The sequence below is a fragment of the Sphaeramia orbicularis genome, chromosome 5 (genome assembly GCF_902148855.1).
Source record: "Sphaeramia orbicularis chromosome 5, fSphaOr1.1, whole genome shotgun sequence".
NCBI classification, from domain to species: Eukaryota; Metazoa; Chordata; class Actinopteri; order Kurtiformes; family Apogonidae; genus Sphaeramia; species Sphaeramia orbicularis.
Window position 1 is genome coordinate 54,624,024 of NC_043961.1, and position 14,845 is coordinate 54,638,868.

At 34.0% G+C, this 14,845-nt stretch overlaps 1 protein-coding gene across 5 annotated transcripts in view; it reads left to right on the top strand.

The window, feature by feature from the left end:
- The window catches only part of magi3b (membrane associated guanylate kinase, WW and PDZ domain containing 3b), a 425,096-nt gene that overhangs the window by 361,180 nt on the left and 49,071 nt on the right, over positions 1–14,845 (top strand). For all 5 annotated transcript variants that reach the window (XM_030133527.1, XM_030133522.1, XM_030133525.1 and 2 more), the window contains exon 9: positions 14,227–14,418. In XM_030133527.1, coding sequence (XP_029989387.1) covers positions 14,227–14,418 — 192 coding nt within the window. The remainder of the gene's footprint in view (positions 1–14,226; positions 14,419–14,845) is intronic.

The following is a 14,845-nucleotide window of genomic DNA, read 5'->3' on the forward strand; positions in this document are numbered from 1 at the left end:
GAATGTTTCTGCAACAGAAAATACATTGTGCCAGTTATTTTATTTATTTATTTATTTTTTTGAATACAACTTGGTTAAGTTATTTCAGTGTGTGTATTAGTACTTTTTGAACATTTTGAGCACAATTTCAATAATATCACGATAATAATGATTACCTTACCGTGATAATTTTGGTCACAATAACCATGATATGAAATGTTTATATCATTACATCCCTAGTCCTGATTTTGTACAAAACCAGTGTTGAACTCCAAGTTGCCTAAAACATTAATCGGTTGTCAAAATGAGCCTTCTCTCCCCCAGCTTCGATCTTATAAAGAGGTTTTTGTCAGGGCTCCACTAATGGTCCATTCTTTATGTTGACAAGCCATTTTTCTCCTGCAATAAACATTATGAATTAAGTATGTTTTCATTACAATGGATGTATAATAGATTACGGTGCTGCAGCGGCCGAGAGAGGGAGATAGGCTGGTTCTGCTGGCGGGGTTTCAGGGACTTGGAGACAGAATGCAGGGGAGGAGGCCGGCTTTTAGCGGTGGATGTGGCAACAGCTGGTGGAACAGCACGTCAGAGGGGCCAAGCGTAATCAGACATCTCTCTGTTCAGGTGTGTAGGGACTGAGGAAACCACCATCTCGCCCCTGATTACCGATTACACAACCGAGTGAGTTGTCAGATGGTTGCTATGATGAAACCTGAGCATCTAAAGCCAGCAGTTGCACCTCAGGCTAGCTGTTAGTTTATAGTTTTCCAAGGTATGAGAGTTCCAGGGAGATTTTTGTAGCGGAAAAAAGGCCAGTGTAGAAACATGTTCTGTGAGACATTACACTCTAAGACAGGGGTGTCAAACTCATTTCAGTTCAGGAGCCAAATTCAGCTAACTTTGATCTGAAGTGGGCCGAACCAGTAAAATAATAACATAATAATATATAAATAATATCAACTCCAAACTTTTCTCTATGTCTTAGAGTGAAAAAATAAAATTACATTATGAAAATGTTTATATTTGCAAACTATTCTTTCAAACATTGTGAATAACATGAACAACGTGAAAAAAAAAAGTGTAATTTTAACAATATTATGCTTCAGTTTATCATTTACACATGTACATTATATATAATTTACAGATCACAGTAGGTCTACAATTACACAAAACATTTATTAACGGGTGGAAGATTGTTAAAATTGCACTTACTTCTCTTAAAACATTTCAGGTTGTTCACATTTTTTTGTGAAATTCTATTTTGTTTTTTGTGCAAATACATGAAAATATTTACATTTACAAAGAGAAAAATTTGGAGTTAGGAGTATTTATAGGTTATTGGGTAGGATTTTACTGATTTGACCCATTTGAAATTGAATTAGTTTGAATGTGGAACCTGAACTTAAATGATTGTTAATATTTTGGTGGAATTTTAGCATTTTACAAATTCATCCCAAGGGCCAGACTGGACCCTTTGGCGGGTCAGATTTGGCCCCCGGGCCGCATGTTTGACACCTGTGCTCTAAGAAATAAAATGTTGGAATTTGTTGGAATTAATCCTTTCATGCTCAGTGGTCACTACAGCGGACAGCTATTCAAAGTTGTTCTCTTGTATATTTATGGATTTTGTTGTTTTAGTTCCATATCAGCCAACACATTGGGTGTTCATGCATCATCCCATACACTGCAATTGATACCATTACTGTAACTTTGCTGTTCTTAATAAAATTGATCTACATCACAGGTGTCAAACATGCGGCCCGGGGGCCAAAACCGGCCCACCAAAGGTTCCAATCCGGCCTGTGGGATGAATTTGCAAAGTGCAAGTTAGGGTATTGAATTCAAAACTAACATAATAACCTATAAATAATGACAACACCAATTTTTTCTCTTTGATTTAGTGCAAAAAACATTAAGTTATGAAAATGTTTACATTAGCAAACTATCTTTTAACAATAACATGTGAATAACTTGAACAAAATGAAGAAAATTAAGTGCAATTTTAACAATTTTCTGCCTGTTACTAAATGTTTTGTGCATATGTATAAATGATAAGTCGAGGCATAATATTGATAAAATTGTACTTTTATTTCTTAACAAATTCTGTTTTTTTCCAGCTATTCACATCGTTTTTGTTTGGATAGTTTGTAAATGTAAATATTGGCATAATCGAACGTTATTTTTTGCACTAAAACAATTTGGAGTTCTCATTATGTATTGGTTATCATGCTATTATTTTACTGGTCCGGCCCACTTCAGATTAAATTGAGCTGAATGTAGCCCCCAGAAGAAAATGAGTTTGACACCCCTGCTCTACAGTAACATGTTTGAGTGTAAAGTAATTGCTTATTATTTTTATTAGACTGTCATTAACGCCAAAAAGGTTTGATTTTTTTTCCATATTATCTCCATGAAGTGAGTAATGACTAGTATTAGGGTATGTTAAAATGTGACAAAACATCAGATTAGCAGCATTAACCCTTTCATGCACTGTCCACTCCAGTGGACAGTTCTTCTCCAGCTGTTCTCTTGTGTATTAATGGGTTTTGTCGTTTTAGTTCCATATCAGCCAACACAGTGGACGCTTATGCACCATCCCATACACTGTAATTCAGATCATTACTGTAACTTTACTGTTCTTGATAAACCTGATCTGCACTAACATGTTTGAGTGTAAATCAATTGTTATTTGTTAGACAAGAAGGTTTTTTTTTTGCATATTATCTCCATGAAGTGAGTAATTACTAGCATTAGAATATGTTAAAATGTGAGAAGACATCAGATTAGCAGCATTAAAAATGTTTTTATTTCATTGTTTTCATTTTACTTTCTGATATTGGGTTTTAAACACATGTTCCTTTACTTCAAAAATTAAATGCATGGATATTTTTGTGACTCCATAGAAAAAAAACCTCGATCGCATTGTTTTTTTCATGGCTAAACACTGAAGAAAAAAATCTTGACTAAGGTTCTCATAATTCATGTATGAAAGGGTTAAAATTGTTTTTATTTCATAGTTTTCACACAGCATATTAGTAAATACATGTTTCTTTGCTTCAAAAATGAAACGCATGGTATCCCACTGAGTGGACTTCATTGCAACTCCATGAAAAATAAATTTGTTGAAAAAAATTTCAAATGCATTGTTTTTTTTTAATCCAACTTTATTTGTAAACCACAGTGGATTAAAGTACTGTACAGAGAAATAAATACAAAACCAAAATAGAGTAAAATACAAGAATAGATTAAAAGACATAGAACAACTGTAAAAAAATAAAATAAAATAAAATAAATAGATAGATAGATAGATAGATAGATAGATAGATAGATAGATAGATAGATAGATAGATAGATAGATAGATAGATAGATAGATAGATAGATAGATAGATAGATAGATAGATAAAAATACAGAGGAATAGATAAAACCTAAATAAAAGAATAAAATACAAGAATAGATGAAAAACATAAAGCTGTACAATTAATGCCAAATTTAAGAGGAATAAAAACACTGAAAAAATCTTGATTAAGGTTCTCATTATTCATGCATGAAAGGGTTAATTAAAAATGTTATGCAACTTGTTCCGTGAAATATGGTTATTTAAATGTCAAAAGATGTTGCAGTTAATTGCAAAGATAACCTACTAATAAATCCAAAGTAATTGTGTCAATAAATCTAAAGTAAGGTGTTGCTTTAATGCTACAACTTTAGAATTACATTTTATTATCAACAGTATTGGTTTGGATTTATACACATTTTGTTATAAATTTAGTGATGAGAAATCCAATTCTTTTTTTTTTTTTTTAATTCAAATGTTTATTGCAAACAGTCTTATAAGATATTATACAAGACATCAACTATGCAAAGTACACTGTTCTCTGTTTTTTAAAAGAAGATAAAAAGGGGGTATCAATAATGATCATTAAAAGGAGGAGAGCGAGAGAGAGAGAAAAAAATAAAAATTAAAAAAAAGGGTAGTATAAGTAAATTAAATAAATATGTAAAAAAAAAAAAAAAGGATAGTAAAAATCATATTAACAAGCCTGTACATTTAGCCAACCACACTTTCAGGAAACAAGACAAGAAAAAAGAAAAAAAAACAAAAAGGGGGATGCATAATACATTTATATGTATACACACAAGGCAAGGCATCATTCATAGTCATAATACAATGAGAGAAGAAATAAAATGTAGAAGTCCAATTCATTTAACTAATTTGATTCTTTCAGTTCATTTGTCTGTTGCAAATCAATTCCGAATTGGTTCAGGTTTTTTTTTAATTAATGAATTGATTCGGAATCAATTTACAACAGACGAACGAACCGAAAGAATCGAGTTAGTTAAAAGAATCGGACTCCCCATCACTAAATTTACAACAAAATGTGTGTAAATCCAAACCAATACTGTTGATTAGAAAATGCAATTCTTAAGTTATAGCATTAAAGCGACACCTTACTTTAGATTTATTGACACATTTACTTTGGATTTATAAGTAGGTTACCTTTGCAAGTAACTGCAACATCTTTTTACATTTAAATGACCATATTTTGTGGAACAAGTTGCATAACATTTTGAATAAATTCCAACATTTTATTTCTTAGAGTGTACTTATGTAAAAATACCAGTACCACATGACAAGTAATCATTGTTTATTTAAAACAGTGTTTCTCAACGGGGGCGGTAACGCGTTGGGACACTGTCGGGGGGCATTTGGAACAAGAAAGCTGAGAGGGGGGGTGCTGAGACCAAACATTCATTAGCTTTTGTGTGAAATAGGGGGTGTTTGTCTGAATAAGTATCAAGTATCCCCCCTGCTTGGAATGGGAAAAAGCTTGTTCCAGGCACAAACAATATCCATTAATAACAGATTTAAATGGATTCAATAAAACTGACTTATGAGAACCTACGTAACTCCTGAAAAACTTAACAAATTCAACCCTAATGTCCCAGACAACTGCATAAAATATGGAACTGAGAGAGGTACCTGTATATCACTGTATTTGGAAATGTAAAAATATGCATATGGAGAAGGATAATTAACACAATTTCCAATATTATAGACCAGGGGTTTTTAAAGTGTGGGAGAGTGAGCCTCCCCTTAGAGAACTCAAAAGCCCCCCCCCTCATTATTTTTACTGTTATTGTTGTTGCTTTGTATGTTCCATGCAGGTTAAAAAAAAGGTTTCAACAATAAATTTTATAAACATCTTTAATTTTTAAACATCTTGAACATGTTTGTATGTTCTTAAACATATTTTAAAAAATATTTTAAACATTTTTATCTGTTTTATTAAGATGTTAAAATGTGCTTTAAAAAGATATTTAAGCACATTTTAACATCTTAATTTGTTTTTACCATCTTTTTTTAAACAAATTTTAACATCAGTGTATGTTTTACCTTTTTTTTTTTTTTTTTTACACATTTTAACACCTTTGTGTGTTTTAACATCTTTTTTTTTTTTTTTTTTGCACATTTTAACATCTTTGTGTGTTTGAAACATTTTTTTTTCCCACACATTTTAACATCTTTGTGTGTTTTAACATCTTTTTTTGCACATTTTAACATCTTTGTGTGTTAATATCTTTTTTGCACATTTTAACATCCTTGTGTGTTTTAACATCTTTTAAAATACATTTTAACATCGGTGTATGTTTTTTAATGTCTCTTTTAACACATCTTAACATCTTTGTGTGTTTTTAACATTTCAAACTTTGGTGTTTAGTTTCAATATGACACCGGAGTTTACATGGTTTCATACTGTCGTTAGCTAGCACCTCTTTGCAAATAACACACTGTGGCAGGTTCACTTACTGTATTAGTTTGTAGACTAATGTGTTATGTTTTACCTATTTGTTTACCTATTTCATTAATGCATTTCTGGAAAGCATTAAATGTACTATATAAATAAACTTGAATTGAATTGAACTCAGTTCCACCCGTTCCAACCTGACAATTTATATTGAAAATAGGAACCAATTATCAATTGCCAATTAAATTTGCAGCCCCTGGTGAGAAATGACTCGGAATCAGTACATTGGAGTAAATAAATAAATTTTCCTAAATTCTGTGAGTTGCTAATTTTTGCCAGTATGGCCATGATACAGGCTGTGAAATGGGCATTATATTCCGTTTTAAGTAGTCTTAAAAGGGTCTTAAAAAGTCTTAAATTTAACTTGTAAAAACCTGCAGGAACCCTGGTTTAAAGGGGTCATATTTTGCTAAACCCACTTTTACTAGTCTTTGGTTCATTTATTTGTGTATTGGGACCCTAATAATTCATAAAGTTTGAATTTGAACCCTCCAGGTGCTGCAAAGCTATCTTTATATTCATTCTGGCAAAAATCGAGTGGATTTCTAAAACCCGTTTTAATTTCTTCTTAATTTGTTACATTTACAACTAGTTACGTCACGACCTTTGCACATATAAGGCGAGGTTATTATCGTTAACGAAAACTAACGAAATGAGGAAAGCTAGAATTGTAAAAACATTTTTGTTCACTGAAATAAATAAAAACTGTAAGTAAAACAAAAAAACAAGTAACTGAAACTGTATTGCAGGCTTATAAAACTAACTAAAATGTCTAAAAATTATGGATAAAATTCCCTTCGTTACCGTCTTTGTCAGTGTTGGATTGATATGAAATCGATGTATTTCCGTCAAGAAATTTTTAGCTGCTGGCACCATATGACATTTAACGGTCCGTCACTTCTCATCACTTGTCGTTTAAAGTCATCTTCTCATCCCCACTCTAGCTGGAAACATAGAGACTAAAGTTGGGAGAAAACAGCAGAGTCCTGTATGAGATTTAGTTGAATACGAGGGAGATGAAGAGAAAAGATATGAAAAAACTAAAACTAAACTAAAACTAACCATTTAGAAAATAACGAAAACTAATAAAAACTAGCAAACCTGCTCTAAAACGAATTAAAACGAACTGAATTAGAGAAAAAAAAAGTCCAAACTAAATAAAACTAAACTATAATGAAAAAATCTAAACTATTAGAACCTTGATATAAGGTCAAGACTTCCGACGAACATTTCTCAGAGTACGACATAATTTTTTTTATCAGCAGTAGCGGATGTAGTAAAAACTGAAAATATGTCCAAACTTCGAGCCGATTACCAAAAATGTTCAGCTTTTGGTTGTTTTAATGAACTGAAGTGGCTGAACGAGACAGAGCGCACAGTCAACAACCTGGAGGGGGCGGAGTCATGTGCATTTAAAGGGCCAGCGCTCAAAATGACCTTTCTCATGTCATTAGTCAGAAATAAGGTTGAAGATGGACCTGTGGAGTTGAATTAATGAAGAATTCAGACCACAGGGAAATGTTTTAAAATGCATAATTCCATTTAAAAAAGCGAAATATCACGCCTTTAAGGTTAAACTAATGATTTGCTTTTAATTACTTTAAAAGCTATGGTGTAGTTTTACAGCAAAGCGTCATATTCCATACTGTGACAATGACTTTTCTGCAAATACAAGAGGTTTTTAAAATGATTTATTCTGTTTCAAAAGTAGGAGCATTGTAAATCCAACCCATAAAGTAACTCTTAATCTTTCAGTTTATTACAAATGCACTGCAGAAGGATTAAGATTTAGTTTTTGTAATGTTTATATATTAAGTTGGGTCATACAGATACAGGTATTAAAGATGAAGCTGTTTACTGTACCCTAGGTTGTTGGAGTCTGATTTATGAGACTTACTTTCTAATAAAAGGGGTTTCAGGGGGTTTTCTGACTGAAAAAGTAGCCACACGCAGTAATTTACAAAACGGAGAAAATGATTCATTGAGATGCATCAAGAATTGTTGTGCATATGAATAATTGATGGGGAAAGATTGGTGGTTGGTGGTTTTAATCTGGCCACTTGGCTTTTATAATAAAGTTGTTTGCATTTTTATTTCACAGTAAGTTATATTAAATTAAAATTATAAAAAATATAATAGTGTAAATTATACTAAACTAAATATTTTCCATTGGTTTATAGTGTCACATTTGTTTTAACCCTTTCATGCATAGTGGTCACTACAGTGGAAAGTTATTCAAAGCTGTTCTTTTGTTTATTCATGGATTTTATTGTTTTAGTTCCATATCAGCCAACACAGTGGATCATCCCATACACTGATATTCATACCATTACTGTAACTTTACTGTTCTTGATAAATCTCATCTGCACTAACATGTTTTAGCGTTAATCAATTGCTTGTTATTATTATTAGGCTGTATTTAACAGGTTTTTTTTTTTAAACAAAAAGTAGTTTTTTTGCGTATTATCTCCATAAAGTGATTAATAACTAGTATTAGAGTATGTTAAAATGTGACATCAGAAAACATCAGATTAACAGCATTTTTTTTTTTTTAAATTGTTTGTAGTTTTCACACATTATGCCAGTAAATACATGTTTCTTTGCTTCAAAAATTAAACGCATGGTGTCCAGCTGAGTGGACATTTTTGAAACTCCATGAAAAATAGGTTCATAAAAAAAATAAATAAATAAAAATGTGGAATCACATTGTTTTTTTCATGCCTAAAGAGGAATACAAACACTTAGAAAAAAAAATCTTGGTAACACTTTATTTGAAGGTCTAGTTTATAATGCATTAAGCGCACATTCATAAGACATTATAATGCCTTTATAATGCATTATAAATGTCATTACAACAGTTTATGATCATGCACAACAACTTATACCAAGGTTAATAAAGTATTATAAGTGTAGGCATAATATATTATAAATTCAGCTTTCATAATGTTTTATACATCCAAACCAAAGTGACAACAGTGTTTGTAGGAAGAATCTCAAGTCCTGGGTTACAGAACACATTATAACCATCATAACAATTAACCATTGCACATTAAATATAAAATAAGCTTATGGTTTGTTCTTGAAAGTGGACTGTTTAGTTCCTCAGATGCTTGGTTTTAAGTTTAAAGTTCTCGGATAAACATTGGGAGATTTGGATTCTGGCAGAGAAGCAGTGTGAAGGAATTTAGTTTTTCAGGTGGAGAACTTTTATTAGGTTTTGTCACTGGTCTCTATACCCATCTATTTTAGGGATTTAATTTTTATTAAAAAAAAAAAAAAAAAGCATGTGTTTGAATTAACAAAGATTTAGAGCTGCCACATTATTTTTTATTTATGTACAAAGCAACATGTAACACTTCTATTTACTGTCTCTGTTCTTTTAATGTTTTGTTATTGCAAAATAAGAGTTAAGAACACTTGGATGTGTCATTTTTGGGGTGGCCATGGCTCAGGTGGTAGAGCGGGTTGTCCGATAACTGAAGGGTTGGCGGTTCGAATCCCGCTCTGTCCATGTGCTGTTGTGAGGGTCAGAGTGTGGTCAGAGGGGCCATAGGCGCAAATTGGCAGCCACGCTTCTGTCAGTCTGCCCCAGGGCAACTGTGGCTACATATGTAGTTTACCACCACCAGAGGGAGAATGTGAGAGCGAATGAATAATGGATCAATAATGTAAAGTGCTTTGGGTGTCTAGAAAAGCACTATATATATATATATATATATATATATATATATATATATATATATATATATATACCATTATTATTATTTTTGACTTACACTTTACTTAGAGCCAGCAGATACTGCTCATACGTCCTCATGCTTGTGTTATAATATCATACAATCGCTAATTGCTACAATTGTCACTTTACTAAAAGCTCTTGAAGTCCTCCTGTAACTTATTACACTGTCACTTTGGTATGGATGTATAAAACATTATGAAAGCTAAATTTATAATACATTAGGCCTATACTTATACTACTTTATTAACCTTGGTATAAGTGGTTGTACATGATCATAAACTAATGACTTTTATAATACATTATAAATGCATTGTAATGTCTTATGAATGTGTGCTTAATGCATTATAAACTAGACCTTCAAATAAAGTGTTACTAAAATGTTGATTAGGTTCTGATAATTCATGCATGAAAGAGTTAAAAAGGGTCATTCATTTTCTGACCCACTTAGTCCTGAGTTTGCCAGCGCTCATCCCAACTACCAACAAGCGAAGGCAAGCCACATCCTGGACATGTGACCAGCTCATCCCAGGGTTTTAATGAGGTGTCATTTGTTTATTGAATACTGGCCATTGTGGTGCTTTGAATGGTATATACAGGGTTTGCTGCAGCTCCAGTAAACTCCTCCATTTGTTGGTTGTGTCAGTCAAACTGAATGGCTCTTGATATTGTGCTCTAGGTACTTCCCTCTTGCTCAGCTCTTGACCCTTTGGTTTTTAAATTCCACAGTTGACAGGATGTTCTTGGGAAAAAACAGCCGCTGTTTCATCCGTTATGTAGTAAAAGAGTGTTTTCCTAATTACGCTGAATAATGTCGCTGGAGAATTTCAGAGCAACTGAGTCACACATGAGGAATCAAAAACTATGGCTTTTTGATGTAGTGAATCCAATGGCTCTGTCTGCCTCTGGCTTTCATAGTCTGCCCACAAACACTGGCACAGAGACCTTCTTTGGACTCCCACACAAGTACAGGTTTGCACACGCCACAGTCACTTCCTCCCTCTCCTTCTGCCTCTTTCTGTCTTTCTCCTTCTATTACCTCTGTCTGTTGCTTCAAACACAAATGTGCAATGAAATGGTTATTTCAGCACTCACTGGAGGGAGAAAAAGAAACATTCCATGTTGAGTTTATCAAGCAATTTGAATGTGATTATGTAAATGAGCTTTACTTGATCCTTGCAACAGTGTGGACATCTGGAGTCCACGCTGACTGTGATAAGTTACACTATTTCCCAGCCGTTGATGTCTACAGTGGATGTTTTTAACCGCTGAACCATTAGACAGTATGAAACTGCCTACATTTCAATTCCTCACACATGCTTTAAAAAGTTACTGTTTATAAAACTAAGGGAAATGACAGGAAATATGTTCACTTTTTACTTTAAAGCCAAACTAAAAAGTTGCTCGTGTGTGTTGCTCAGAACTAGATTCAGAAACAGGCGCACTGAGACTCTCACAGTGTATGAACAAGTCAAATCAGGAAAAGATATGAAGCTTTGATTTGCACTGTGTACCATTACCTTTATCTGCTCTTCCAATTTTTACATCAGCTTTCTGAGGTAACAAAGTGGCAAGTGTGAACTTCACCAGAGCCAGAGGCAAGAAAGTCTGATTAGTGCTCCTGAGTGAAAGCTGAAGAAAGCAGATGCTTAATTGTGGTTTTAAGTTATGATTATGGTCACAACATGCAAAACAGTAGAATATTTCACAAATCTGGGGAAGAACAAGCTTATTCTCCTCCCCCTCTACTCAGAAAGAGATCTGTAAAATCCTATTCGTAATAAATAACAAAGGTAAATTTTGTGCAGCGAAAAAGTACATAATTTATAGGGTGAATATAAGGGTGAATGTGGCTCGGTAGAGCGGGTCATCCAGTGACCAAAGGGTTGGCGGTTCGAATCCTGGCTTTTACTGTCCAAAGTGTCCTTGGGCAAGGCACTGAACCCTAAATTGCTCCCAGCAGGGTCTGGCACTGCCTTGCATGGTGACTCACTGGTGTATGAGTGTGTGCGTGTGTGTGTGTGTGTGCGTGCGTGCGTGCATGCGTGTGTGTGTGTGTGTATCGCGGCTAAAATTTACTTAGGGGGTCAAATGAGTGGCCATTTTTGTCAAAAAAAAAGAAAAACTTGTAAGAAATCCATAGAACTGTGTTGAAATAATGCTAATACATTTGTGCACAGACTACTGATGTTATTTGACAGTGGAAGCTCTATTTTCAGAAATATTTGATTTTGAATAGCACGTGTATGTGAAAACTTTTGCTGGTGGACGGACATGACATTACCCATGATGCTCTGGTCAGTACCAGTACTTTATTAGTAATAAACTTATATACTTACTATTGCTAATTCTCCTCTTATTCATAAATGTTTGTATTGTGGATCTAAAACAAAAACAGCTGACACAAAAACACAAAATGTGTCAGTGGACGGATGTGACATGGTTGTTACAGATCCCATCATACTGATGCTCGGCAGCCATGTCACTGTTTACACTAATGATCCCTGCACAAAAACTAGTATCATAATTATTTATTGTATAGTTTATCATCATACTAAAGAGTAAATAACAATATAGAATTGTTATTTCTGTATAAAAATGCTTATTATTAGAAAACTGTTGATCTAAAAAGAGACGTGTGACATTCTTAATGTATGTATTGCCGTAACATAAGCAGGATGGATCAGCACCATACTCCATATTGCAACCTGTAAAAATAAAACATGTGATATGTAGGATAGAATCTGGTACAAAAAACTGGGGAATCTAAAAGAACAGAATCTTTGTTTTTCAGGTAAATTCAGTTCAAATATAACTTGGCCATTTGTGACATGAAAATATAGCATTAATTGTGATGAAATTGGACATTTTTGACCTGAAAACATAGTTCATATGACCATCAACATGTTGCAACAGAACTGAAATCCTGTAAATTTGCATAACTTGCATTTACCAACACAAAGTTCCTTCACTTATATTGATTTCTTATGCACAAAGACAGAAATAAGACCTCTAAGCAAATTTTAGCTGATGGGTGAATGTGAGGCCTTGGGCACCATGAAGGTGTATAAAATGTGCTATATAAGTTCAGTAAGAAGAAGATAATTTTAGTTTTACTCGCATTTCTGTTATTCTTTGTCATGATTATACTATGTATACGTCTAATTATTAATAATCTTTCTTCCCCACACTTCTTCAGACTTCCATGTATTACTACCAACACTGAATTTATATAGAATATCTGTTTTATTTGTATAGAGCAAAATAATATCACTATATCTGTGATCACTATTTATTTGCCCAACCCTAATTTCACACATATTACCCTCAAACTCTATGGAGATACAGCATCTTATGCAAATTCACCAGCAAAGTGTCATTTCCTTTACCTAGTCTGCTATAAAAATATACTTGCTGATCGTTTTGTTTTGCGAATAAAGGATGCTGTGGAGTTATTCAAATGGTTTATGTTTGCCACTCTGTCAGCTATTTGTCTTTTCAAGAAGCTCACTTTTATTTCTTAATGTAGACAAAGGTTTTCTATTGCTTAAAAAATGACAAACTGCTTCCAAATGGTTCTTTACGACATCCCAGAGACTGACAGCCACGTCACATTTTCTTTATAAATGGCTCATTTCATGGAAATTGCACCATTTGTTACCGACTGGCCTTAGTTTTACTGTTTCCGAGCTGAAGCTATAGCACCGTCCAGGCCACAGACCATCATGCAGGAAGGAGAAACTGGCGTGCCGACGATCTAAAGTGCTGATACCACAGGAATGCCAGATAGTGAAGCTGCTAAGTTTAATGCGGTGTGACCCTGATAGTCGGTTATCTGCTGTATTTCGTACGCCACAGACCAGCTGTGGGTTCATATTGATGCTGCCACTGACCTTAAGTTGTTCTTTAGTGATGATACAAAAACTCTACACTGACAAATCTTCTTGTTTTTTTATTTTTTTTTTTATTTTTGGAGCTACTGGTTGCAGCGAGAATCAAATGACATGGCATCCTGCTCAGCTGGAAAAAGAAGTGTTACATTTATCTATTAATTCACTCCATTTGAGAATATATTTGGGTAGAAGCCTCATTTTTATAATACAGATGAGAACAAGACACTACTTTGATAAAGCAGTAAAAATACAATTTAGTAAACAATGAAGCCTAAAAGATAATGCAAGGAATTACAGCAAGAAACAGTGGTGATAAAAACAATGGGAGGCATTTCAGTGAAACAATGAAATAAGTATTCCCATTCTGCAACAGTACTGTAATGAAAAGAACATAAAAGTTAACAAGTAAATGAATTCATTAAGTACATTAAGAAAAGCAAATGTTTTAGAATGATTTTATCTATCTGTTAGTGTTCTTTCCTCAGAAGGGTTTATCTAGTTTAGGCATGTACATCTTGCCTGTTAATGTGTTAATTAGAAATGACAAATTATTCTGTTGATCCTTAGCACATTATGCGTATAATTGACTTTCAATACAGATGTGGATTTTGCTGGATTTGAAACCGCATATGAATTTATTAGTCAGTGTTGCTGTATTTGATGTTTAACAGCATTTTCAGATTTCGGTGGTGTTTGACAAAGCCTGTCATTCATTCGTCGTCTCGTCACAGTGAACCTCCTTTTCCATCTGCTCTTATAACCATCAGTATTCAGGACATATGCTCATACTTGTACTTTATGCACAGGTAAGGCGGGTACGTCTGGCTTCACCGCAGACCCCAGTGAGCTGAAGGGTGAAATGTACCACACAGCGCTCAAGAAAAGCTCCCAGGGATTTGGCTTCACCATCATTGGGGGCGACCGCACAGATGAATTTCTGCAGGTGAAAAATGTGCTCAGTGATGGACCGGCTGCACAGGACAATAAGATGGCATCTGGTAAGCAAATACTGTGCACAGCAGAGGGTGTCAGAACAGGTTTATGTTTGGGTCTGATCCAATAGTACAGATACAAATTTCAACCGTTAACATCCATGTTACACCATGTTGCTCTTGCTCACATCACTTCCCTCCGGGCATCGGTGAAATGTCCAAAATATTTTAATCTCAATTTTAATTTTATGGAGTCACCATTTTGTTTTGGGTGTTTTTGTTTTTTCTGTTCATTTGAACTCAGAACAGAAAAACACAAGCACTCGGAGAGCATGGACCTCTGCCAAGGCAGATCAGTACCCCCCCTCCCCCCCCCACCACCACCAAAATTGAATCATTTGTTCCTTGTGCCAGTATCAACATTTTCTGAAAATGTCATCAAAATCCGTCCATAACTTTTTCAATTATCTTGCTAACAGTCAAACAAACAAAC